This window comes from Chelonia mydas, chromosome 2 (genome assembly GCF_015237465.2).
Source record: "Chelonia mydas isolate rCheMyd1 chromosome 2, rCheMyd1.pri.v2, whole genome shotgun sequence".
NCBI classification, from domain to species: domain Eukaryota; kingdom Metazoa; phylum Chordata; order Testudines; family Cheloniidae; genus Chelonia; species Chelonia mydas.
Window position 1 is genome coordinate 69,773,200 of NC_057850.1, and position 25,931 is coordinate 69,799,130.

Genomic DNA, 25,931 nt, shown 5'->3' on the forward strand with positions numbered 1-25,931 from the left:
GCATAATATATGTATAGGAAATGCAAGATAAACCTCAGGCCACCGGACCAGGGGGATGAGGTGGATGAGGCTTTCTTCTGGCAACTCGCAGAAGCTACTAGATCGCACGCCCTGGTTCTCATGGGTGACTTTAATTTTCCTGATATTTGCTGGGAGAGCAATACAGCGGTGCATAGACAATCCTGGAAGTTTTTGGAAAGCGTAGGGGACAATTTCCTGGTGCAAGTGCTAGACGAGCCAACTAGGGGGGGAGCTTTTCTTGACCTGCTGCTCACAAACAGGGAAGAATTAGTGGGGGAAGCAAAAGTGGATGGGAATCTGGGAGGCAGTGACCATGAGTTGGTTGAGTTCAGGATCCTGACACAGGGAAGAAAGGTAAGCAGCAGGATACGGACCCTGGACTTCAGGAAAGCAGACTTTGACTCCCTCAGGGAGCGGATGGGTAGGATCCCCTGGGGGACTAACATGAAGGGGAAAGGAGTCCAGGAGAGCTGGCTGTATTTCAAGGAATCCCTGTTGAGGTTACAGGGACAAACCATCCCGATGAGTCGAAAGAATAGTAAATATGGCAGGCGACCAGCTTGGCTTAATGGTGAAATCCTAGCGGATCTTAAACATAAAAAAGAAGCTTACAAGAAGTGGAAGGTTGGACATATGACCAGGGAAGAGTATAAAAATATTGCTCGGGCATGTAGGAATGAAATCAGAAGGGCCAAATCGCACCTGGAGCTGCAGCTAGCAAGAGATGTCAAGAGTAACAAGAAGGGTTTCTTCAGGTATGTTGGCAACAAGAAGAAAGCCAAGGAAAGTGTGGGCCCCTTACTGAATGAGGGAGGCAACCTAGTGACAGAGGATGTGGAAAAAGCTAATGTGCTCAATGCTTTTTTTGCCTCTGTCTTCACTAACAAGGACAGCTCCCAGACTGCTGCGCTGGGCATCGCAACATGGGGAGTAGATGGCCAGCCCTCTGTGGAGAAAGAGGAGGTTAGGGACTATTTAGAAAAGCTGGACGTGCACAAGTCCATGGGGCTGGACGAGTTGCATCCGAGAGTGCTAAAGGAATTGGCGGATGTGATTGCAGAGCCATTGGCCATTATCTTTGAAAACTCGTGGCGAACGGGGGAAGTCCCGGATGACTGGAAAAAGGCTAATGTAGTGCCAATCTTTAAAAAAGGGAAGAAGGAGGATACTGGGAACTACAGGCCGGTCAGCCTCACCTCAGTCCCCAGAAAAATCATGGAGCAGGTCCTCAAGGAATCAATCCTGAAGCACTTACACGAGAGGAAAGTGATCAGGAACAGTCAGCATGGATTCACCAAGGGAAGGTCATGCCTGACTAATCTAATTGCCTTCTATGATGAGATTACTGATTCTGTGGATGAAGGGAAAGCAGTGGATGTATTGTTTCTTGACTTTAGCAAAGCTTTTGACACGGTCTCCCACTGTATTCTTGTCAGCAAGTTAAAGAAGTATGGGCTGGATGAATGCACTATAAGGTGGGTAGAAAGTTGGCTAGATTGTCGGGCTCAACGGGTAGTGATCAATGGCTCCATGTCTAGTTGGCAGCCGGTGTCAAGTGGAGTGCCCCAGGGGTCGGTCCTGGGGCCGGTTTTGTTCAATATCTTCATAAATGATCTGGAGGATGGTGTGGATTGCACTCTCAGCAAATTTGCGGATGATACTAAACTGGGAGGAGTGGTAGATACGCTGGAGGGCAGGGATAGGATACAGAGGGACCTAGACAAATGGGAGGATTGGGCCAAAAGAAACCTGATGAGGTTCAATAAGGATAGGTGCAGGGTCCTGCACTTAGGACGGAAGAACCCAATGCATAGCTACAGACTAGGGACCGAATGGCTAGGCAGCAGTTCTGCGGAAAAGGACCTAGGGGTGACAGTGGACGAGAAGCTGGATATGAGTCAGCAGTGTGCCCTTGTTGCCAAGAAGGACAATGGCATTTTGGAATGTATAAGTAGGGGCATAGCGAGCAGATCGAGGGACGTGATCGTTCCCCTCTATTCGACATTGGTGAGGCCTCATCTGGAGTACTGTGTCCAGTTTTGGGCCCCACACTACAAGAAGGATGTGGATAAATTGGAGAGAGTCCAGCGAAGGGCAACAAAAATGATTAGGGGTCTGGAACACATGACTTATGAGGAGAGGCTGAGGGAACTGGGATTGTTTAGTCTGCGGAAGAGAAGAATGAGGGGGGATTTGATAGCTGCTTTCAACTACCTGAGAGGTGGTTCCAGAGAGGATGGTTCTAGACTATTCTCAGTGGTAGAAGAGGACAGGACAAGGAGTAATGGTCTCAAGTTGCAGTGGGGGAGGTTTAGGTTGGATATTAGGAAAAACTTTTTCACTAGGAGGGTGGTGAAACACTGGAATGTGTTACCTAGGGAGGTGGTAGAATCTCCTTCCTTGGAAGTTTTTAAGGTCAGGCTTGACAAATCCTTGGCTGGGATGATTTGTTTGGGGATTGGTCCTGCTTTGAGCAGGGGGTTGGACTAGATGACCTCCTGAGGTCCCTTCCAACCCTGATATTCTATGATTCTATGAACAAAGAAGAATGTCTGTCAGGCATGTTGTTCCCAGAAGTACATTTGTGAGAAGTGCTAGTTGGAACACTTGTCAATAACAAAATACTTCAAATTAACAGCGTTATCCTTTAGGACTTGATCCACAAACAACTAAAGTCTATGGGACTCTTTCCATGGACTTTAATGGGAGGTGATCAGTCCCTAAAGCTGAAAATTGGCTTTGATATTTATTATGGGGTTACTAATGATTTATTTGAGAAAATAGCCTGCTATAAATGTGAACATATAAATCAAGAAACCATATTGTTCCATTTAAAAAAAAAAGTAATTCCATTACTTTATATATACTTTCTAGATAATAACCACCCAAAATAATGCTATATCTATCCTACACTGTTACTCATAGATTCATAGCCCAGAAGGAACCACAGTGATCATATAGTCTGACTTCTTGTATAACACTGGCCATAGAACTTTCCCAAAATAATTCCTAGACCGTACTTAGTTGAATGGACGTAGTCAAGAAGCTGTGATGAGCGTATCAAGTCTAGATAACAGACTGGGTTCTGTCCTGCATCAGAGCGTTGCTCAGAGCAGGAGGGGGATGAAGGACGGGAGCTGGGGGGACTGTATCTTTGACTCTGAAGGCTGTCTCTGGCCCCTACACCACTGGTAGAGGCACTACTGGAATATTCTAAGTTCTGCTACTGATGTACGGTCTTTAATGAGAACCCTGCATCAGGGGAGAATTAGTGATGCTCTGCTCTGCTCTGTCCTGCCACACACACTGTGCTGCAAGTGAACAGAGGTGCAGACCTACCTGTGGAATATTTATGCCCAGCAGGGAGTTCCCATGTGCCAGATGAATTTTCTGTTGGGAATTTGTGAACTAGGTTGCAACACCTTTCCACCTTGTGTGCAGAACAAAGTGTCTGAAAAGCACCGGAGAACGTGGCCTGTGTGTGTCTTTGTGAGCTAGGATGAATAAGACCTAAATGTTAGGTCTCCATCATTGCTTTACTGTAAAGAGAAAAGTACTTTCGAAGCAGGAAAGGACTCACAAAAATAATGAAGAAATGTGATTATACGTATAACCGCTCTCCCACACTCTTCATCTGTCACTGTGTTTCATCCTGTGAGCTCTTTGGGTGGCTCCTTATTGACCTGATCTAAAATCCATTTTAGAAAGGTTGCCATTTACTTCGGTAGCTCTGGAAGTAGCTGTGTGTTTGAACAGTGCCTAACGCACTGTGGATGCTACCATAATACAAATAAAAATAATAAATAGTCAAGATAGGCCTATTGCTGGTCTTCTTTGCATCAAGTGCAATAGCAGATATTTGATACCTTTATTTTGCTGAATTTGATTACTAGAAATCCACATTGTCTGATGTTTTAGGAACACTTTAGAAATATATCCACTTTGATTGGGACGTAGAAAATCTCCTGTATAATTTCTATTCCTGATCTTCTGGCAACTACTTTGGTCAAGTTTTTATTATCTGTGTTAATGAATGACATTAATCATTAAATTGCAGTGTTCCAAGATCCTTTCTAGGATTTCACAAAATTAAAAATCAAAGCAGTATGTAGGACCAGAGAGACAGTTTCATTAAAATAATCAGTCAGGTTGAAATTAAAGAATAAGAGAGGCATGGGCTTTCTAGTTTTACAGACTAGAACTATTAAGTCTTTTAATACTTGATCTAGATACAACGTGATTAGTCTCCTTATTAATATACTGCTATTTTTTTTAGATTCCAATTCTGCTGTGAGCTCCATGTAGGCAGACCCCTGCATCTGTGCACAGCTCACTGCAGGGAGGCTCAGCTTTTATAAAATGTCTCCAACAAAACCCTCCCCTATGTGAAATGGTACTGAATGTGTATTGTTTATTATTTGTCATAATTTAGCTGCAAATTAGGTTTCCAGAATTTATAAAAGTAAAATCATTTTAATTAAAGCCATTTGAAATGTTTTCACTGAAACTTTTTTTCTGACAAAAGATGGCTTTTGTACTAAAAAAAAAATTCACAAAAAAATTACTGTAATTTTTGTTTTTTCTTTGGTAATTTTTTTTTAGTTTTAGGAACCCAAAACTGTTTTCATAAACCAATATTTCAATTTTAATTTTTATAGGAAATTTTGATAAAAACCTAATAAAATATTTACATTTTCTGGGGGGGAGGAGGATGGTATTTTTTGAACAGCTCTAATTTTCATAGACTTCTACCATTTTTTCTTAATAGTAATAATAATTTGCAGCCTAACTAGTAAACTGTATATGCGTTCCATTTCACCCATTTAGAAGTAAATGAAATATTTCCATTATGAAGCCCTGTTCCTGCAATCTGAGCCCTCTGGGCAAATGCTTGAATTCCCACAGAGGCCTTGGGAATTCAAAATTTGGTAGCACTGGGGCCTTATAAGGAAAATGTCAACTCCATTTGAACTGTTAAAGTAAAGTGCATCTATTGTTAATTTGCTGTTATATTTCAGCAAGCAATGTGACAGCAGCATTTGGTATTCTGGTTATGATCACCACTGGTGCTTGATTGCCTTTTGATTCACAATGGATGTTTAATTTTCCCTATGTTTTGGCTAGGATTTACATATTTGGACCTCAAAATTGTTATAGTCTAATCTCAATATCTTTTTGTTAATTGCCTTGCAACTCCTGTGGTGCTACACATTATGCTTCTATTTTAGTGCTTTGGTGGATAGAGGAAGGAACTGGGTTTCACAGAAGCCCCACTAAATAAACATACAAAGTAGAATTTACCCTATAAGGTGTGCATTATATTGTCTATTCCCTCCCTTTCCCAAGGTTGCTTTCCATTCTGCTATTGCTTTGTATCTTTTTCCATTTTCTTGATTGCAAAGGCCTTGATCCTATGAAGACTTACGGTTGTTTGCAACTTAACACCCAGGCATAAGCAGTGTTACATGTTCAGATTTAATAGTCATAATGTCAAATAATTAACTCAGCTGAAGTTTTATTTAAGTAAGACAATCAATCATTTCCCTATGGGTCAAGAGTTTTGAGTAAAAAAAAAAAGGACACACAATCCATTCTTTAATAATACGCTTCAGTCCAGCTAAATTCAGCTTATTGAAAACACACTAGAGTCAGCTAAAGTTCAGCATAAAAAGAGTGGCTAATAAAGTACAGGCCTACTAGGACAAAGACATTCATTTGCCCAAAAGAAAGCCCTCTTTAAACACCTTTGGCTAACACACACAAAATTCTGGGATGTTTGGTCAAGAAATCATGAGAGTTTAATGTAAAAAGAATATACATAAGATACATTTTAGTAGCAGTAGTCTTGTTGAAATCAATGATCTTCTGTACCTAATGACTATACAGATTGAAATTTCAAGCCTTCCTAAGACTAAAAGCAAAATCTGGGTCCCGTTGTGCTGGTGGAGAGCTACCTTCCCAGTGATCCAGAGCTTCCATTTCTAGCTCTGCAGGACCTTGAAATAGCCATTAAATGTTGCTTTTTCAGTTACTATTTAGATCTTGAAAAGGCTGACGGAGATGTTTTCTAGACCTTCATCTGAGCTATTTCATGGTCCAAAAGGTACAGTGTCAGTGAAGGCCTAATTTCATAATGACAATTTTGACTTGTCTACATGTCATTGCAAAGCGTGCCAGAGGGGTGTGATTTGTAAAACACCCTCATGTGCTTCTCCTTAACTACCCAGTGTATTGCCAGTGGATCTTGATATTTGTATTGTTTGAATATCACTCAGATACCCGTCATCCTTGGCTCTAGAAATGAAGGGCCAGATGCTCACGTGGTGTAAATTTGCATCGCTCCATTGAGACTTATACCAATATATACTAAGTGAGAAGCTGGCTTTAAAAGTTTATTTTGTTAGGTATAATACTGCTTAGATGTAGTAGCTGATGGTGATTCTTTCCTGAATGAAGTCCGAACAATACAAATATCAAAATCCACTAGAACTGCCGTTTTCACTAAAATAACGTGGCTGAAAAATGTATATTTATTGTGTTTGGTATTCAAAGAGGAAGCCAATGTTGGGTCGGACCTGGATCTCCTCATTCCAATATTTTTTTTTTTTTGCTGTGTCTCAGACACATTTTGAAATCTTTAAATCTGAGAAGCTGCCTAGTGAGCAGGTAATATTCAGCATTCAGATTTGTTTCTAAAATACAGCAGTGACAATATCAAAACCATTTTTGGAGGATGTGAGATCCTAAGAATTCTTTTGATTAGAAAGCATTGTGTGTGTTTTGACATTCAAAGAAGATTTGGAATGATTAACTTACCTCTGTAAAAACACCTACGTTCCAAAGAAAATGAGCCTAGAGCAAATGGTCAGTCTAGCTCCATATTTGTAACATGAGTTTTACCTGGATTCTTTTTCTAGGCTGTATGGCACACCACTGAACATCGACTTTTGGCCAGCTCTGATGGTGGAGGACCTAATTCCTGGTACAAGAGTGGGACCAACCCTAATGTGCCTTTTTGTCACTCAGTTTCAACGGCTTAGGGATGGAGATAGGTAATCAGGTTTGCATCGTAGTTGTGTCCATAAAATGCTAATCTAGTTGCATACCAAACAAATGTAACTGCCCTTTCCTCCCTGGGTTACGCGGGAGCAGGCAACGCTCACCTATGTGCCCAGGCACCTGATGTTGTTGACCGTAAAGGAGATCCTGAGTCTCCCACTGGAGATGTTGGATAGGTGGGAATCCTCTGTCCACCCCTTGGCTGCAGTCATTTCACTTGTAAAGGGAATTAAAATAGGTGGGGCCTCCATCTGGCTGGGCCCTGTACATACTCAATGGTGTGCCTTGTGAGGCTCCAGGAATAAACCTGAGCTAATCTGTGCAATAGGTCCAATTTAAGAATGCCAATTATAAACAATATACACCCATTATACAATTTACAGTAGTAAAGGAAACTTCTCTAACTTGCATTTACGCTGCCAGCTTCTACCTCTTCTCTCTCCCCCCCACCCCCCGAGGGTACACGCCTCTGGATTTCAGAATTCTAAACACTTCCTTGCATGGGCGCATCTGAAGATCTTGAAGCTGGAGACAGCACTCTGGTGGTCTGGTGAATCAGTCCAGCCAAGGCAACAAGGGGCAGAAGAATTCTAATTTGGGATCATGCCAAGCTGCACACCCCCTCTGAAGACTGGAGTTGTTTTAACCAAATGTCAGCATCTTGGATGTTCTGGTTCGATAAGAAGACCAATCCACCTCTTCACAGACTCAGATAACCCCTTAAAGTCTCTTTTCTGTCCCCCTTCCCTTGCAAGCACTTTCCCAAACAAGGGCGGTGGTGACTCATGCTGACGTCACTACAGCCCCACCTCAGTCAGCTCTAGGCACAGCAACAGTCTCTACCCTGTGTCCTGTGTGGCCACCAACCACCCCTGAGGCTCCCTGTTTAATCAGAGCCCCAGCATGCTGTCAGCAGCAGCTTCTGGCTTCTTAACAGCAGTTTAGTAGCATCTGTGGACAGAGCTCCAGTGAAACAATCTCAGCACCTCTCCAAAATGGAGTTCACTGCACTGGTGCTCATGCTCGCTCATGCTCTCTCTCTCTCGCTCTCTCTCCACCCAAGGCATCGTGGGAGTTGTAGTTTCCATGGCTGGATTGCAGTGCTCAAGATTTTGGAACACTCCCAGTTAAGTTCAGAGGCTCCTCTACTAAAGGGTGCCTACAAGCATATAGCGTACGATAGTATCTGAGTCCATCATAACTGAGGCTTGAAAGAATCTAAGGAGGTTAGGGGCTTTTTCTTGTTAAACTGTAGCTGACTTACCAGTTTATCAGCTCATAGCAAAAGTGAAGAAATGTTAGAACTAAATTATTTTAGATTTAAGTGATTTTTTTAAATTAGTTTCTTTATAGTTGTACAGAGATAGTGGTAGGACAATAGACAAGCTTCTAACCCTCTTTCCCTGGACTCATTTGCCCTTGTGACCAGTGTTTACTAAATCTAAAATTAAAAAGCTGTCATATATTTTAGGTTATTGGTATTGATCAGGACACGCAAGTGAATGAAACAAGGATGGAAGTTAAAGAAGCAGGCTGCAACTTTATAAACTTTAACCAAAGGGGGCTATCAATCACCTTCATGCTCCTCAAATTCAAGGCATTTTATTGGATACAGTGCATGGTTAAATGGCCTCATGTCATATAACCAATCCATCTCAGCTGATCTTCTTCAGCTTAACCCTAAGTCTCAGCCCAGGTCTGAATGATCTTGCCATTCCCAACCATGAGGAGGAATTATGATCCCTCCAAAGGATACCTCAGTCCCTGAACACTTAAGGTATCTCCTTCCCTATAGGCTAGTAGGTACACCAGCCATATCCTGGGTCTTGTATTGTTTTCCTCTAGAAGTTGGCCCTTCCAGCCTTTTGTCTGCACTGGACAGCACCCACTAGACATTTCCATATTGTTTTCTAATACTAAATTCCTATTCTTACTCCTATAAACTAAAAATGGGCCTCCATGATGCTGCAAGGAATGCAAGCTTCTACCCTCTCTGCCCCAGCAGGGGGTTTGAAGTACTGAAGGTGGATGGTGCCCAAGAGAGCCAATCAGCTACCCCGTACACACCCTAAGCAAGCCAATGGGAAGCAGAGGGAGGAGGAGAACACTTTCCCCTCCCCCGAAGGCACGTTCCCTGGATGCACTCCGAGGCATGAGGAGTGTGCATGGAGGGGAAATGCTTCAGCATGTGCTCCACAAGTGCTCACCATACCCACTCCACTGCTGGTCCAACCAAACTTCCCTAGGGAGATGGGGAGGATAGAGAGCAGTATTTATCTCATTTGTGGAAGGCTCCAGTACTAGTGTATATCCTCCAGTTCAGATCTGGAATAAACCCTTTGTTGTTCCCCTGACTTCTCTGCAGTACAATAAAATGTGATATTTTTAAAAACAAAAAATAATAATATTTTTTTTAAATAAGGAGTTAGAGCTAGTAGAGGTAAGCAAATCTGTCTCGCCTCAAGAGAGGAGAGTAGTGAAACATATGCATTGAGCATTTTAAAAACTATTATTTACTTTCTTATTTAAATAGCAAAGTACTGTGAAGTGCACAGTGATTTACTGATGTGTGAGAATACCCTGTCCCTGTCCTGAAGAGCTTATAATATAAGGGCTTTGTCTTTGTTTTGCAATATATTTCATACTTTTTTTTCATTTCTAAGGATTTGGAATGGATCCATTTTTTCATTTATTTGAAAATATTCACAATTAAAACACTTTTTTTAAAACAAATATTATTGAAATAGTTTTGGTAAATGATAAATGTCATTAACCATTTCAATAAGGTTTTCATTAACTATTTTAACCATGTTTCTGATAAGTTTTAGAAAAAAATATAGCATGGCATTTTTCACAAAAAAACAAGAAATGTTTCAAACGAGAGTGATAGTTTTACATGAAAAAATATTTGTAAAAAGCCATTTTTCAACTAAAAGCTCTCTTAACTGAAAAAAGTAGTGGTCCAAATTCGGTGAAGAATCCTGGTCATGTGCCACATGAGGCATGTTGCGCATACGCTAAGAAGACTGAAAAAAAATCAGTCAGATCTCAGCTCAGCCCTTCATAGATTGAAGCCTTAAATTAGCAAACATATGAGGAGATGCAGAGGGAGAATGGGATATGAGATCCTATCACAAGACTAATTTGGAGCAGGCATGATTCTTGTCACTTATATGCTGCTGTTTGGTTGGGGTGTTGTTGTGGGGGGGTGGTATCTTGATATTTTCAATTATTTAAAAAATGATAAAATTTTAGAATGCTGCATGATTTGAAGCATTTATTTATGATACAGGAAATGCTGGGAACTCCAGTTTGGTAACATGCTTCATCATCATCTATGCCCAACCTCTATACTCTGGGTACACCTACACTGCAATCTACATCTACACTGCAGCATATGTAGACATACCTTTCATCCAGTTAGCTGGAATAATGGTAGCAGTGAAGCTGCTGCGGCAGCACTGGCTGGCCAGTTGAGTGTATACCCTGGGTCCCAGGTGGAGCTGTACAGCCTGTGTTGCTGCCCGGGTGGCCAGGGCCTGGCTGCTGTTGTTGTTCGAGCTAGCCAGATCAAAGCTAGCTCCATATGTCTGTTCATGCTGCAGTCACACTTCCAGTCGCAGTGTTGTAGACATACTCCAGGTAACAGTTCAAGATCATAACATTTAAGAATTTGATAAAACATGAAAGCCATTAAAGTAAATTTAACTGGAGAACAAATGTGATCCCTTCCATATGGTGCAGTCTCTGTCTGCTCATTATCACTGTTTGACATGCTGTTAATTCTCAGGCACAGATCCCTGATGCCGTATCTTTTTGACTAGGTTTTGGTATGAAAATCCTGGAGTGTTTACAACAGCGCAACTCACTCAGCTGAAGCAGGCCTCTTTGGCACGTGTACTCTGTGACAATGGGGACAACATCCAGCAGGTCCAGCCTGATGTCTTCTTAAAGGCAGACTACCCTCAGGGATACATGAGCTGCAGTGAGATACCAAAGATTGATTTGAGATTGTGGCAGGACTGCTGTGAAGGTCAGTAATAAACAGAGTAGCAGATGGAAAAACTGCTACTAATATTAACTCTCAGATAATTTTTATTTGCCAAAACTGTGTTTTTCATTTTTTTGGTTCTCATAGTATTTATAGTGGCAGGCTCTTCGATAAAAAGATGAAAAGAAAACAATTTTTGAAAGAATGATTTCAGTTTGGATACAGAGATTATTGTACACAGTAAAATTAAACTATTCATGCATAGAAATAACTTTATTTTTTTTTCTCCTGAAAAGGCACTGTTGACCACTAATAATACTAATTAATTGCTAAAAATTACTCTGAAGATTAAGGAGAATTTTCGTACTAAGTTTGTGGGAAATTGCTCAAACTGATTCTGACTTACAGGTCATTACATATTTTGATTTGATGTTTTGACTTGTATCTAATTTTTGTGTCCTGTTAGCAAAAAGTGACTTGTTGCTATGTCTTCAAACCATCCACATAGTTAAATCTCCTTGAGAACAGATGCATTGGCTATATTTGAAGAAAATTGTTTATAATTAAGCAAAGGTATTAATGACTGTCACTAACTGTAATGGTTATTACAAAATTGTTTATAATTAAGCAAAGTTATTAATGACTGTCACTAACTGTAATGTGTGTATAATATTGTATGAGCAATTTGTCCATTGGTGGCAGTTTAGAGAGACTAGAAAAGGTTTTCCTGTAGCTCAGGTGATTGAAGCTATAGTCTTTGGAGATAAAAGACCCAGTTCTAGTCGCAGGTTTGTGTGTTATATCTAGTAATGGTTTGTTGCAATGGATTTCATTGCAGGATGACTCCCTACTATGTTTTTCTGCTAAGCAAGAAGAAAATTAGTCAAGCTGTTTTTTGAGTTATAGGTCATTACTCCGAATATGAGGCTACTAAGTCAACATACTGATTGGTATAGTGAAAGCTCACTTGATAAAGGTAGCAGGGCTTGACAGGGAGCTGTTTAAGGTCTATAACGCTGGATGATGCTTTATAAAGTCTATGCAGGGCAAAAGAAAGGATCCCTGTGAACAGTTCTTAAGCTCCAAAGGGCAGTAAAAAGCAGTGACAATTGGGGACCACCAAGAGCTCATGTGCTCAAAAGTTCTGTAGGGCAATGGGAAGAGAGAGGAACCCTGTTGCCTTTGGAGCTCAGGTCGTCCTCATAGCAGTAGTATCTGGAGGGAGTAATGAACTTCACAAAGCAAATAGTATGCTCAGTGCACTGATAAATGTGGGCCAAATCCTGTCTTGTTCTCTGCTGCCTAGAAGAGGCCTATTCCAGCAGAACCATGCAGGGGTCTCCGTTCAGTGGCTTTGGGGGCATGAAAGAAGATGGGTTGGAGCTAGTGGTTCTGTCCATGGAGTGGGCGAGGGATTCTCATACCCACGGTGTGGGAGAGGGATTCTTTTCCCTCCATTCCCAGAGATTGTCAGTGTGTGGCTTGGGTACTCAAGCTGAGTACAGTGTTCTGAGTTTACAATAAATGAAGGAACCCAATCCTTAGTGGGAGTGGGAGACTCTCATATGATTTTTTTTTAAATGGTGGCTTCACTACATTACAAGGCAAAGAAAATGGGGCTAAAGCTGACTTAAGCTGCCAGCTAAGGATCCCATTGCATAAGGACAGATCCAGGTGATATACAAGTGCCCTACCTGGCTCTACACCTGTTGCTTCTGGTCCCCCAGCACAGGGGATGGTCTGGGGTTGGAAGCTATGGACAGAGTTCACTACAATCATGGACCAACGGAATGGCTCCTCTGGGGGCATATACTGTCCAGTTAAGCCACAGGCTGCTCTAATTAACATCAGTGACAAAAAGAGCCCCCATCTAACCCCAGGACCATGGAGTGCAAAGGTCGCCGTCACATAGTGGGCAGGCCGTTTAGGGGGAGTTGACTTAGTCTCACCTGCGTCTAGTTATCCATCTCCCTTGGGTTTGTGCTCATGGATCAGGTGACCAGGCATCCCATGATGATACTCCAAGGGTGGGGCTTCCTTTAAGAGGGAGCCTGCTCTCTCAGTGATGAGGAAGATCACGGGTTATGAAAGACCTAATGGAAGGCTCTGTGGAGTGGTCCAGAGACTGGAGAGCAGAGGAAAACTGATACAAGTGTAAAGATGAGAAATCATGGCTTTTTTTTAACTGTTTGAGTTGGGAGCAGGTATGCTCCCCGGAGATTTTAACCTTTTGTTTTTGTTACAATACCAGTCTTGTTTTGTCTGTTTTGCTTGGTGTTATGTATCTCTGTTTGAGCTTCTGTCATTTCTTATATTGTAACTTGCGTTTTTAGAGCTTTTCGATGTCCTTAGTACTAGTATATTTGTCCTTGTCCGGCTTTACAATAAGGATTTCAAACAAGTTGTTCTGAAACAGCAGAAAAGCAAGTTTGAGAGATCGCCTTATGGCATAAAGTTAAATATAGCTACTAAATTCAAAAGCAGGACTGAAAACAATTTTATGGCTTAATTGTCTCATTATAGTTTTGCTGTGAGCGGTTGAAGTCTGATGTTCTCCACACTGCTTTGAAGGGCTTCTTTTCGTTAATCATGCAACAGCTTTTAATAGAATGAATTTGTTAAGGGAATGTTTTGGTTATATAATACACATCTTACTATCTAATAAATGCAATTTTCATTAGTCAGCAATAATTTTCAATTCTGGGGATATTTTAGCTCACAAATCTGAAAAAGAAAATACAGATCTCTGGAATACCTTAAAACCTCAAAGTGAGAACTCGCTGTGAAACTTCCATCTGAAAATCACAAACCCAGATGGTTGCGTAAGTCCCAGAAGGAAATATACATCTGTCATTTCCTCCTGCAACTGTTTGTATTTGAAGAAGGATTTATTTAATCAACCGGCAACATGGCTTAGTGTGTCACTCACATCAATACAGCATGTATACCTTCTGTACCAGGCGTGTTCTTTTATTTCTAGGTTGCACCGGAGATGATAATTTCACTAAACAGATGTAGCATCATTGTGGATTTTAATTGCACCAGGCAAAAAGATGATGAGGAAGAGCAGTTTCAATTATTGGAGGTGGCTGAATCAAATAAATACCCCTGGGCCTATGTGATTTGCCTTTTGCGCCGAATGCAGAAATGCTCCTGCACAGCATGCAGCATCATGCCCCTGCAAGGAAAACACACGCGCACACACACACCCACCCCATGCAAAGGCTTTTCTCAGTTAAGGTTCCTGTGCTTGGTGAGCACCCAGAGTCGCACAGTGCCTCAACAGAGCTGAGGAATGGGGCCAGGAGCACGTTGGTTGCTCTTGGGGAGAACTAGTGCAGCTTGAGAATTCTTAGTACATTAGACTGGGATTTGTTCCACCTGGAGGAGTGTTGTGGCTCTGCATTGCCTTGTGTTCAGGCCAATGTGTACTGCACCACAATTCTGCACTATGGGAAACTGAATACAATTTTATCATAGAGATTCTTACATATGAGTAGTTGTTCCCAGAGTATGAAGTTTCTTCCTTACCCAGTGTACCTATTCCTTCTCACCGTACCTAGGCTAAGCATTTGATGTTATCTAGCAAAGGCTATAGATACTAACAGGGTAACCGGCTAACAGGGTAATGAAAGAATTTGGGACTTTATCTAATTCCCAGTGAAGCCAATGACAAAATTGTCATCTGGATCCAAACTTTCTCAAAATTTGAAGGTGTTCAGATATTTGATTTGGCCCTTTTTAGAGATTATAGGGGCCAGTAACAACGTCTCTCAGAGTTTAAGGCGGCTGGGCTGTGGAGTTTCACTTCAACTCGGTTTATGATGGTTGATTTAAAACATAAATGGCCAAATGCAGTGCATCAACACCGATATAATACATGCATGTTTGTTTTTGTTGACTTTATACATGCATGGGGTTTGATCGTTTACCTGTTGAGTTTTGTTCATTTCCTGAAGTCTCACCTTTGCTGTTTGTCTTTTTAGTTTTATTTGGGACCATTGTTATCCCCCCAATGTTATTTCCCTGATAAATCTCTCCAACACCAACATGTTCAGGCAACTTTTTGGCTTTGAGCTCCAGTGTGCATAGCAAGGGAAGCGTGGGTTGACCATAGCAGCTAGATATTGGTACTTCTGCCCTCCTACTGTAACATGTGCTCACTCAGCCTGGCTTTCTGTCCCCTTCTAGTGGTTGGCTCACACAGAAGTTTGAGTTTGCTACAGTCATTGGCTAAGAGATGTGAGTCTTTCATCTCAGGAGGTAGTGGCTCTGTGTGGTCCAGCCACCGTGAGAACAATCCGTAGTAAGTGTAGGTTAACTACCATTCTGAAAATAAATAAAAGGTTCTTCTGATCCTAAAGGAACAGCCACATACCTAGGTCAATATACAACTCAGATCTTATCCAATAATCATGCTGTGGCCAATCCTTTAGTATCTAAAATCTAAAGGTTTATTTATAAAAAGAAAGAAAGGTGAGAGTTAAAATTGATTAAAGGAATCAAGTACATCCAAAAACTTTGCATTTATTGTATCAGGCTTGTCGCAGTGATGGAATAAACTGCTGGTTTAAGTCAAGTCTCTGGTTGCTTCCAAATTATTGGAAGGTCCTCAGTCCCTTAGTTAGGATGCTCCCATTAGTGTAAATTCATAGTCCAGAGGTTTGAGCAGGAAAGGTGCAAAATGGAGATGTTTCCAGGGTCTTTTATAGCTTCTGCCATGTGGAGGGAAATCCATTATTTCAAACAAAGCCCTCAGCACAGCTAGTGGAAAATTACAGGTATCAAGAGGGTGTTTGGAGTCACATGGGCAAATCACATGTCCATGCATGATTTTGCTTAGTCACAGCAGAAAAGTCTATTAACTGTAGATGGGCGTCTTCCATTGTGAGTTAAATGTTCTTTAATGGGCCATTCACTGGAATAGTTCCTTACAAATGTGCTGGCTAAATACCTTGTGGGTGCTACACAGAAGCAAGCATTTGAAATACAGCTATAGATCCAATACTCATAACTTCAAATACGAAAATGATACATGTATACAAATAGCAAAATCATATTCAGCAAATCATAACCTTTCCATAGACACCTTACTTGACATACTTTGTACAAGATTTGTTGCAATTATATAACAGTGGTAGCAACAATGATGTACATGGTCATATTTAATCAGATAATGTCACACAACCATCCAGGGAAATCTTCTTATCAAAGAAAATATCTTCCTATCAAGAAAGGTCAAGATGCCAAAAAAACAAATCCTGAAACATCAGAGCTCTTGATTTTAAAGATGAAGCATATTATCAGCACTTAACAAGTAACAATAACTGATGATATAGAATCAGTTGAAAAAAATGTAAGGATTAATTGAAACCTCATCAGAAAATGAATTATTGTGTATGGCTGGAGGGATTTTTTTAGATAAATGGTTTCTTCTTCCAGTCAGTCATGTATCAACAAAAACCTATACTTTAATTGTAACTTTCACTCCCTTTCAGTACAGGAAGAGGGTTCATAATTCAGTAAGAAAAAAAGAGTTCTGTTTCAGAATCACCAAATACATATATTTCCTGACTTGGCACTTGCTATCCAAATAAAACAAGAATGCTTTGAGAAGTCAGTAGGCTGATTTTTTAGAATGATCTTTGAATGATCAATACTATAGGCAAAAAGAACTGTGGGGGTAAATAATGTCATTTAGATGTTTAACTACCTAATTACATCTCAAATCTGGCAGTTAGTTAGAAGTCTAATAATATAAATTGCACCTGCAGTGATTTGTGCTTGCAAACAGATTGAGGCTCCTGTCAGACCAGGACTCAATGGCTAACTTCACACAATTTCGTACAATTATTACTATTATTACAGTAGCATATAAGAGCCCCAAATGGGGATCAGGACCTAGTCCTATAGTGCTACTGCTGTTGTATTAATTTAGAAGGATTAAATGTGCCGAAGGTGGTAATATAACCCAGTCACTGTCGTACATTAACAAGTGTTAAACTTGGTTTGGTTTCTGGGATATGGAGACCACAGCCTGCTATGGCAAAAACACCATTAAAAATCCTTGTTACCTTTTATTAAAGATACAGAAAAGAAAGAAAAATAGTTAAAGCATTTGAAGTATGAAGTGAGGGTTTCATTTTAACGACATTTCTTGTTCCCTTTCCCTTTAACTGGAGAGAGTTTTAGAAGGAAAACCCCTCTTGTTTGACAGTCTTTCACATGGTATCAAAGATGATAATTATCCTTCATGTGGGAACAAATGATACAGCTAGATTCTCGCTGGAAAGTATTAAGGGAGACTATGCTAGGCTGGGGAGGACGCTTAAGGAAATTGAGGCTCAGGTGATCTTTAGTGGGATTCTGCCTGTTCCTAGAGAAGGGCAACAAAGGTGTGACAAGATTATGACTATCAATAGATGGCTTAGGCAGTGGTGCTATAAGGAGGGCTTTGGGATGTATGGCCATTGGGAGGCATTCATGGATAGAGGACAGTTCTCTCGGGATGGACTTCATCTGAGTAGGGAAGGAAATAGACTTCTAGGATGGAGGCTGGCACAACTGATTAAGAGAGCTTTAAACTAGGAATTTGGGGGAGATGGTTGGGAGATGTCCAGGTAATCTCCACGCCAGAATTCAGCATAGAGTGGAAAGAAAATGAAGTAAGAGTGGATACAGCTGTAGGTAGGAGGAAGGGCAGTGTAGATACAAGTCTAATAGGTTATACTGGTAGTAAAATAACCGTGCCTAATAGGGTACAGAATGTGAGTGAGGCTAAACAGCAAAAATTAAGATGTTTGTACACTAATGCAAGGAGCCTAGGTAACAAAATGGAGGAACTAGAGTTACTGGTGCAGGAAGTGAAACCAGATATCATAGGTATAACAGAGACCTGGTGGAATAGTAGTCATGACTGGGCTACAGGTATTGAAGGGTATGTGCTGTTTAGGAAAGACCGAAATAAAGGTAAAGGTGGTGGAGTAGCACTGTATATCAATGATAAGATAGAATGTAAAGAAATAAGAAGCGATGAAATGGGTATGACTGAGTCTGTCTGGGCAAAAATTAAATTGGGGAAGAAAACTATTAGAGCCTCCCCTGGGATAGTGCTTGGGGTGTGCTATAGACCGCCGGGATCTAATTTGGATATGGATAGAGCCCTTTTTAATGTTTTTAATAAAGTAAATACTAATGGAAACTGTGTGATCATGGGAGACTTTAACTTCCCAGATATAGACTGGAGGACGAGTGCAAGTAATAATAATAGGGCTCAGATTTTCCTAGATGCGATAGCTGATGGATTCCTTCAGCAAGTAGTTGCTGAACCGACTAGGGGGGATGCCATTTTAGATTTGGTCTTGGTGAGTAATGAGGACCTCATAGAGGAAATGGTTGTAGGGGATAATCTTGGCTCAAGTGATCATGAGCTAATTCAGTTCAAACTGAATGGAAGGATTAACAAAAATAAATCTGCGACTAGGGTTTTTGATTTCAAAAGGGCTGACTTTCAAAAATTAAGGAAATTAGTTAGGGAAGTGGATTGGACTGAAGAATTTATGGGTTTAAAGGTAGAGCAGGCCTGGGATTATTTTAAATTAAAGCTGAAGAAGCTATCGGAAGCCTGCATCCCAAGAAAGGGGAAAAAATTCATAGGCAGGAGTTGTAGACCAAGCTGGATGAGCAAGCATCTTAGAGAGGTAATTAAGAAAAAGCAGAAAGCATATAGGGAGTGGAAGAAGGGAGGGATCAGTAAGGCAAGCTACCTTATTGAGGTCAGAATATGTAGAGATAAAGTGAGACAGGCTAAAAGTCAAGTAGAGTTGGACCTTGCAAAGGGAATTAAAACCAATAGTAAAAGGTTCTATAGTCATATAAATAGGAAGAAAACAAAGAAAGAGGAAGTGGGACCGCTAAAAACTGAGGATGGAGTGGAGGTCAAGGATAATCTAGGCATGGCCCAATATCTAAACAAATACTTTGCCTCAGTCTTTAATAAGACTAAAGAGGATCTTAGGGATAATGGTAGCATGATAAATGGGAATGAGGATATGGAGGTAGACATCACCATATCTGAGGTAGAAGCGAAACTCAAACAGCTTAATGGGACTAAATCGGGGGGCCCAGATAATCTTCATCCAAGAATATTAAAGGAATTGGCACAAGAAATTGCAAGCCCATTAGCAAGAATTTTTAATGAATCTGTAAACTCAGGGGTTGTACCGTATGATTGGAGAATTGCTAACATAGTTCCTATTTTTAAGAAAGGGAAAAAAAGTGATCCAAGTAATTATAGGCCTGTTAGTTTGACATCTGTAGTATGCAAGGTCTTGGAAAAAATTTTGAAGGAGAAGGTAGTTAAGGACATTGAAGTCAATGGTAAATGGGACAAAATACAACATGGTTTTACAAAAGGTAGATCGTGCCAAACCAACCTGATCTCCTTCTTTGAGAAAGTAACAGATTTTTTAGATAAAGGAAACGCAGTGGATCTAATTTACTTAGATTTTAGTAAGGCGTTTGATACGGTGCCACATGGGGAATTATTAGTTAAATTGGATAAGATGGGCATCAATAGGAAAATTGAAAGGTGGATAGGGAATTGGTTAAAGGGGAGACTACAACGGGTCCTACTGAAAGGTGAACTGTCAAGTTGGAGGGAGGTTACCAGTGGAGTTCCTCAGGGATCGGTTTTGGGACCAATCTTATTTAATCTTTTTATTACTGACCTGGGCACAAAAAGTGGGAGTGTGCTAATAAAGTTTGCAGATGATACAAAGCTGGGAGGTATTGCTAATTTAGAGAAGGATAGGGATACCATACAGGAGGATCTGGATGACCTTGTAAACTGGAGTAATAGGAATAGGATGAAATTTAATAGTGAGAAGTGTAAGGTCATGCATTTAGGGATTAATAACAAGAATTTTAGTTATAAGCTAGGGACGCATCAACTAGAAGTAACGGAGGAGGAAAAGGACCTTGGAGTATTGGTTGATCATAGGATGACTATGAGCTGCCAATGTGATATGGCTGTGAAAAAAGCTAATGTCGTCTTGGGATGCATCAGGAGAGGTATTTCCAGTAGGGATAAGGAGGTCTTAGTACCGTTATATAAGGCACTGGTGAGACCTCACCTGGAGTACTGTGTGCAGTTCTGGTCTCCCATGTTTAAGAAGGATGAATTCAAACTGGAACAGGTACAGAGAAGGGCTACTAGGATGATCCGAGGAATGGAAAACTTGTCTTATGAAAGGAGACTCAGGGAGCTTGGCTTGTTTAGCCTAACTAAAAGAAGGTTGAGGGGAGATATGATTGCTCTCTATAAATATATCAGAGGGATAAATACCAGAGAGGGAGAGGAATTATTTAAACTCAGTACCAATGTGGACACAAGAACAAATGGATATAAACTGGCCACTAGGAAATTTAGATTAGAAATTAGACGAAGGTTTCTAACCATCAGAGGAGTGAAGTTTTGGAATAGCCTTCCGAGGGAAGTAGTGGGGGCAAAAGATCTATCTTGCTTTAAGATTAAACTCGATAAGTTTATGGAGGAGATGGTATGATGGGATAACATGGCTTTGGTAATTAAATATTCATGGTAAATAGGCCCAATGGCCTGTGAAGGGTTTTAGATGGGGTAAGATCCAAGTTACCCGGGAAAGAATTTTCTGTAGTATCTGGCTGATGAATCTTGCCCATATGCTCAGGGTTTAGCTGATCGCCATATTTGGGGTCGGGAAGGAATTTTCCTCCTGGGCAGATTGGAAGGCCCTGGAGGTTTTTCGCCTTCCTCTGTAGCATGGGGCACGGATCACTTGCTGGAGGATTCTCTGCTCCTTGAGGTCTTTAAACTACAATTTGAGGACTTCAATAGCACAGATATAGGTGTGAGGTTTTTTTGTGGGAGTGGTGGGTGAAATTCTGTGGCCTGCGTTGTGCAGGAGGTCAGACTAGATGATCATAATGGTCCCTTCTGACCTAAATATCTATGAATCTATGAATCTATGAATCTATGATGATAAACTGTCCTTTTAGATAAAAGAGAAGAAACTAGTTGAGATGGGCTGGAGGGGTAGTTGCAGGTGGTGTTTGGGATTCACCTGGAGCTGGCAGGGGTGAGGATGCTATTTAGGTCCCCCTTTCTGGACTGATGTGGTCGAGACATCTCTCAGGATCAGGGTGATGAAGATCTGAGGTCCCAGGAAATGGTGGGTGTGGCAGCCAGGATGGCGAAGCTCCCTCCAAAAGCCTCTGTCTGTTGTTCATATTTCCTACCCAAAGTCTCTTTCTTTAAGGACCCAAAAAGGGAGTGATGGGTGGAAAAGTTCTTCTCTCATTATTTTGTGCACAAGTTAGACCTAATATCTAAAACACCAATTTTGGTTCATTAATTTCTGGTTCCACATCTTCTGTTTTTACCAAGCATGATTTCAGCATAGTCCTTGAACCATCTCAAGAGGTCCTTTTTGTTGGGACGAATTTGTTATTCTGTCTCCCTTTCATACTTTTCCCCATCATCATTTGTTATTCTAAGTTATAGTGACATGTTATGGACTTTCACATACTTTTTTTACAGTTGAGCTCACAATTAAAGTAAATTTGTAAGCCCAGTTGTTACAACAGTGTTGTACAAATGTGTAATAAAAAAGCTCCCGCCACAAAGAGTTTACAGTCTGGATTACAAGATGACACAACAGCTAGGCAAATCAAGTAAAGGGATATGGGAGGGAGGGAATAAAGTGGAGGATGAGATGAGAAGACGACCAGAATGCTATATCAAAATGAGCATTAATCATGACTTTCCTCTCACTCAGCCAGCATTGGCTGGTGCTGTCTTGGAGGCATCCTGGCAGAGGTGAGTTTTAAACACCGGTTTGAAATTGGATAAAGTGGCAGATAGACCAATTGTGTTGGCGTTTCTCCCCCCTGCTTATGGGTGATATGCGACTAAGGCCAGAGATGTCTTAGGACAAAGTTGATTGGTGTGTAATAAGGCCTGGAGGCAGAGGTGAAACTAAGTCGGTCCGGTCTGGTATGGAGTACCGGTAAGAAAGTGGCTGCCGGTACATGGCTGACCAAACCAGCAGGGCTGATGATGATGGGGGGAGGGAGCAAAAGGGGCAGATTTAAATGGGCCCCAGGCTCCCAGCCCCTGCCACTGCTGCCCCGGGGCTCTGACAGTGATTGAAAGGGCCTGGGGCTCCCAGCCGCTGCTGCCACCACCGCGCCTGCGACCGGAGCCTCGGGCCCTTTAAATCGCTGCCGAAGCCCCAGACAGCGCTGAAGGGCTGGCTGGGGGATTTTGGCCCCAGCTTCACTCCTTCTGCACGAGGGCCTGCCCCTTCCGCCCAAGGCCCACAGCCGTGCCCACCCCCCCACCTCCGCCACCTTGCTCAGGACCCCGGCCGCCTTGCATACCAGTAAGTCATTTAAGTTACATTTCACCCCTGGCTGGAGGCTAGATTCTCCACTGTGCCTGAGCAGTGAGAGGGGAACTAACACCCGATCAAAGCTCCCTGATTCTCCATGGTCCCCAAAACGCAAGGTGTGGTGCAGCAAAATCTACATAAATCTCATGAAAATAAGTGGAAATAAAAATAACAGAGGAACCTCAAAAGTTAATCTCTTTCTTGTAGGGGTGAGTAGTTTATTAGATGTCTAGGGTCGGGCTTGGTGAACACAACTCACTTTGTGTTGCAAGTATTGTGTATGCAAGGATGATACCAGTTTCACTAGATCAGATGATAGCAGGGGAACGACTTCTGTTGTAGCTGTCATTCATTCAAGGGTAGGCAGCGGGAAAGGGTTAGCAGCACAAGGAAATATGCTGAAATAAATCCCCTGCTACAGTGCCTATGGTCTGGGGAAAGACTTCAGAATATAGGATCTTCAGAGTTGACATTTCAATGTGGTGATGACTGTTGCAATTCATAGATTCTTACACTGATATTATAAGCCAAATTTTCAATGAGATTTCTAAAATTGCACCTGCACATCTTGTGGTCATACATGGTTTTTTTTCCCCCCTTGGGGCATTGGTCTGCATTTAAAAAAAAAAAAAGTGTGCAATAGCTATACTAGCAAAATAGCAGTCACAATTTTAGAGGTCCATTTGAAAATTGTAGCCTTTGTCTGCCAGCTCCTCAATGTTAAGGGTTGGTTTAAGTCAGCCAATCCAAACAGAGTTGATCCAGATAATCTTGGACTTCTTACAGACCATTTGCTCATTATGGCCTGTATTTTGCATGCGAGAAAAAGATCCTAAGTTACCCACCAATCAGTAGCTTCAAACAGACACACACATATGCCATTTCTACTATACACACTGTATGTCATTATTAGCCAGGAAAAATCATAACAATCAATGAGATAATTAAATGTACAAACTGAGCAATCTGAATAATCAAATTGATTTTAGCCTCCGTAATGTTGCCACCTGAAAAATGTAGGCGATTAGCACCTTTCTATTGAACTAACTTGGAACTGGAATTAATTTGCAAACTGGACACCATCAAATTAGGCCTGAACAAAGACTGGGAGTGAATGGGTCATTACAAAAAATAATTTTCCCCTACTGTTACTCACACCTTCTTGTCAAGTGTTTGAAATGGGCCACCCTCATTACCACTACAAAAGTGAATTTTCCTCCCTTGGTATTCTACTGTTAATTGAATTGTCTCGTTAGCACTGTACCCCGCACTTGGTAAGGCAACTCCCATCTTTTCATGTACTGTGTATATATACCTGCTACTGTGTTTTCCACCCCATGCATCTGATGAAGTGGGTTTTGGCCCACGAAAGCTTATGCCCAAATAAATTTGTTAGTCTCTAAGACGCTACAAGGACTCCTCGTTGTTTTTACTGATTCAGACTGACATGGCACCCACTCTGAAACCTGTTTCTATGGAATGTTCTTTTCTGTGGTATGGTTTTAAGGCTGGTCTACACTGAAAACTGACATCAGCATACATCTCTCGGGGGTGTGAAACATCCACATGCCTTAGAGATGTAGCTATGCCAACCACGCCCCTGGTGTAAAAGGCGCTACGTCGATGGACGAATTCAAGATACAAGAATTCTTCCGTCGACCTAGCTACCACCCCTTGGTTAACTACAGCCATGGGAGAATTCCTCCCATCACTGTAGTGAGTGTCTACGTGGAAGTGCTAGCTACAGCAGAACAGCTGCAGCTGTGCCTCGGTAGTGGTTTAAGTGTAGACATATCCTTTGATAATGTTGTAGCATACATGCACGAGTAGAAGACCACTGTATATACTGCACATTAATTAAATCAAGGCTGGATGTTTTTCCAAAAATATGTGGTAGGAATTATTTTGGGGGTGTTCAATGGCCCATGCTATACAGGAGTTCAGACTAGATGATCACAGTGGTCCCTTCTGGTCTTGCAGTCTCTGATCTGTGTCAGCTATCTTATTAATAAATATGGATTGTAAGATTTTGATTTTAAAATACTAGCATCGATATTAGAGACAATAATGTTTAAATTAGGGCACCAAAGCCAAACTTCCTTTATAAAAGGTAGAAGCTCTTAAATAACATAAGAAAAATCCAGTATGTTGTACTGCATTCTAAGAGTGCTAAAAAAGAGGGCTACATTCTACCTGTAGATGCAGAAAAGGCTTTCATCTTGCTAAACGCACCAAGAAAGCATTCAGCTTCCCCCCCAAAAAATTACTATGAACAGTTTGCATGTGTGGGTGTGTATAACATGCACCATGTTAACACTGTGATTAAATAATTTTGAAAAAGAGAGAGAAATGTGAATAATACAATAATATGCTATATGTTGCTTAACATTGTTAATTCTGTATTAAGAGACATACCTTTATAAGTCAAGACAATGTAATTGTAATGTCTTACTATAAAAAAATCAATTAATAAAAGTCCCCCCCACAAAATGCTGTATGTTGCATATAGCAATAGCATATCTTGATATGAGTAGTCTTTAAGAATGAATTTTGGAATAGTTTCGCCCATCTGTTTTTTCCACTGCTGAAGATTAAAAGTAGAAAAGCAGGTACATAAAATACAAATATGTTTGGCCCTTATTCAGCAAAGTGCTTAAGCTTATGTTTAATTTTAGGCACAGGTTTTAAACCCATTGATGTCAATGGAATTTAAGCACATGCTTTTAAGTTAAGCATGTGCTTAAGTGTTTTGCTGGATTGAAGATTATATAAGTCACATAAAACCAACTTGATACTACAACTTTTGTGCATTTTTCCTGTGAAAATCTTATTTCAGAAATAATACTAATATGAATTATTGTGTTCACAGACTGTAGGACAAGGGGACGGTTTGGGGCTCTGTCACACCACTTTAGGAGCAAACAATCTGCTGAATACAGTTATCCCAAAGAGAAGCACAAAAGGGGTGAGGAGATCAGTACAAGAAGCAGGTATGTGTATATGAACTAGCCACCTTTGGGATGAGCATGAAAAGTGTGTACATGAAAGATTTTAGTTACTACTTAGTCTTCAAAACCTCTTTGCTTATTAATCTTTTATATGCAGAAAATGTGTGTGAGAAAAAGAGATCTTTTGAATGTTTTAGTTTTCATTATATCTGAATAAATTGTCTGTCATTTTCAACTTGAGATGAATGACAATGGACCTTAGATGCTGATATTCCAATCTAAGCTTTTGATTATTGCTATCATTACTAAGCCATTTTTTACATTTAAAAATAGTCTAATTACTTTAGGTGACTCACAGAATTGATTTGAACATAGCAAAGGTTAGTTGATTTTAACCTGATTAAGTGTTAAAATTCCCTTTCATTCAGTTCGCGGCAATCAGTAAAATGTGGTGTTTATAAGTATTATTAGAAGCTAAGG

General features: G+C 40.9%; 1 protein-coding gene across 1 annotated transcript in view; it reads left to right on the plus strand.

The window, feature by feature from the left end:
• PXDNL (peroxidasin like) overlaps positions 1 to 25,931 on the plus strand; it is a 285,265-nt gene that overhangs the window by 237,467 nt on the left and 21,867 nt on the right. Inside the window, exons 18-20 of the mRNA XM_007058778.4 lie at positions 6,939 to 7,073; positions 10,905 to 11,113; positions 25,373 to 25,493. Coding sequence (XP_007058840.2) covers positions 6,939 to 7,073; positions 10,905 to 11,113; positions 25,373 to 25,493 — 465 coding nt within the window. The remainder of the gene's footprint in view (positions 1 to 6,938; positions 7,074 to 10,904; positions 11,114 to 25,372; positions 25,494 to 25,931) is intronic.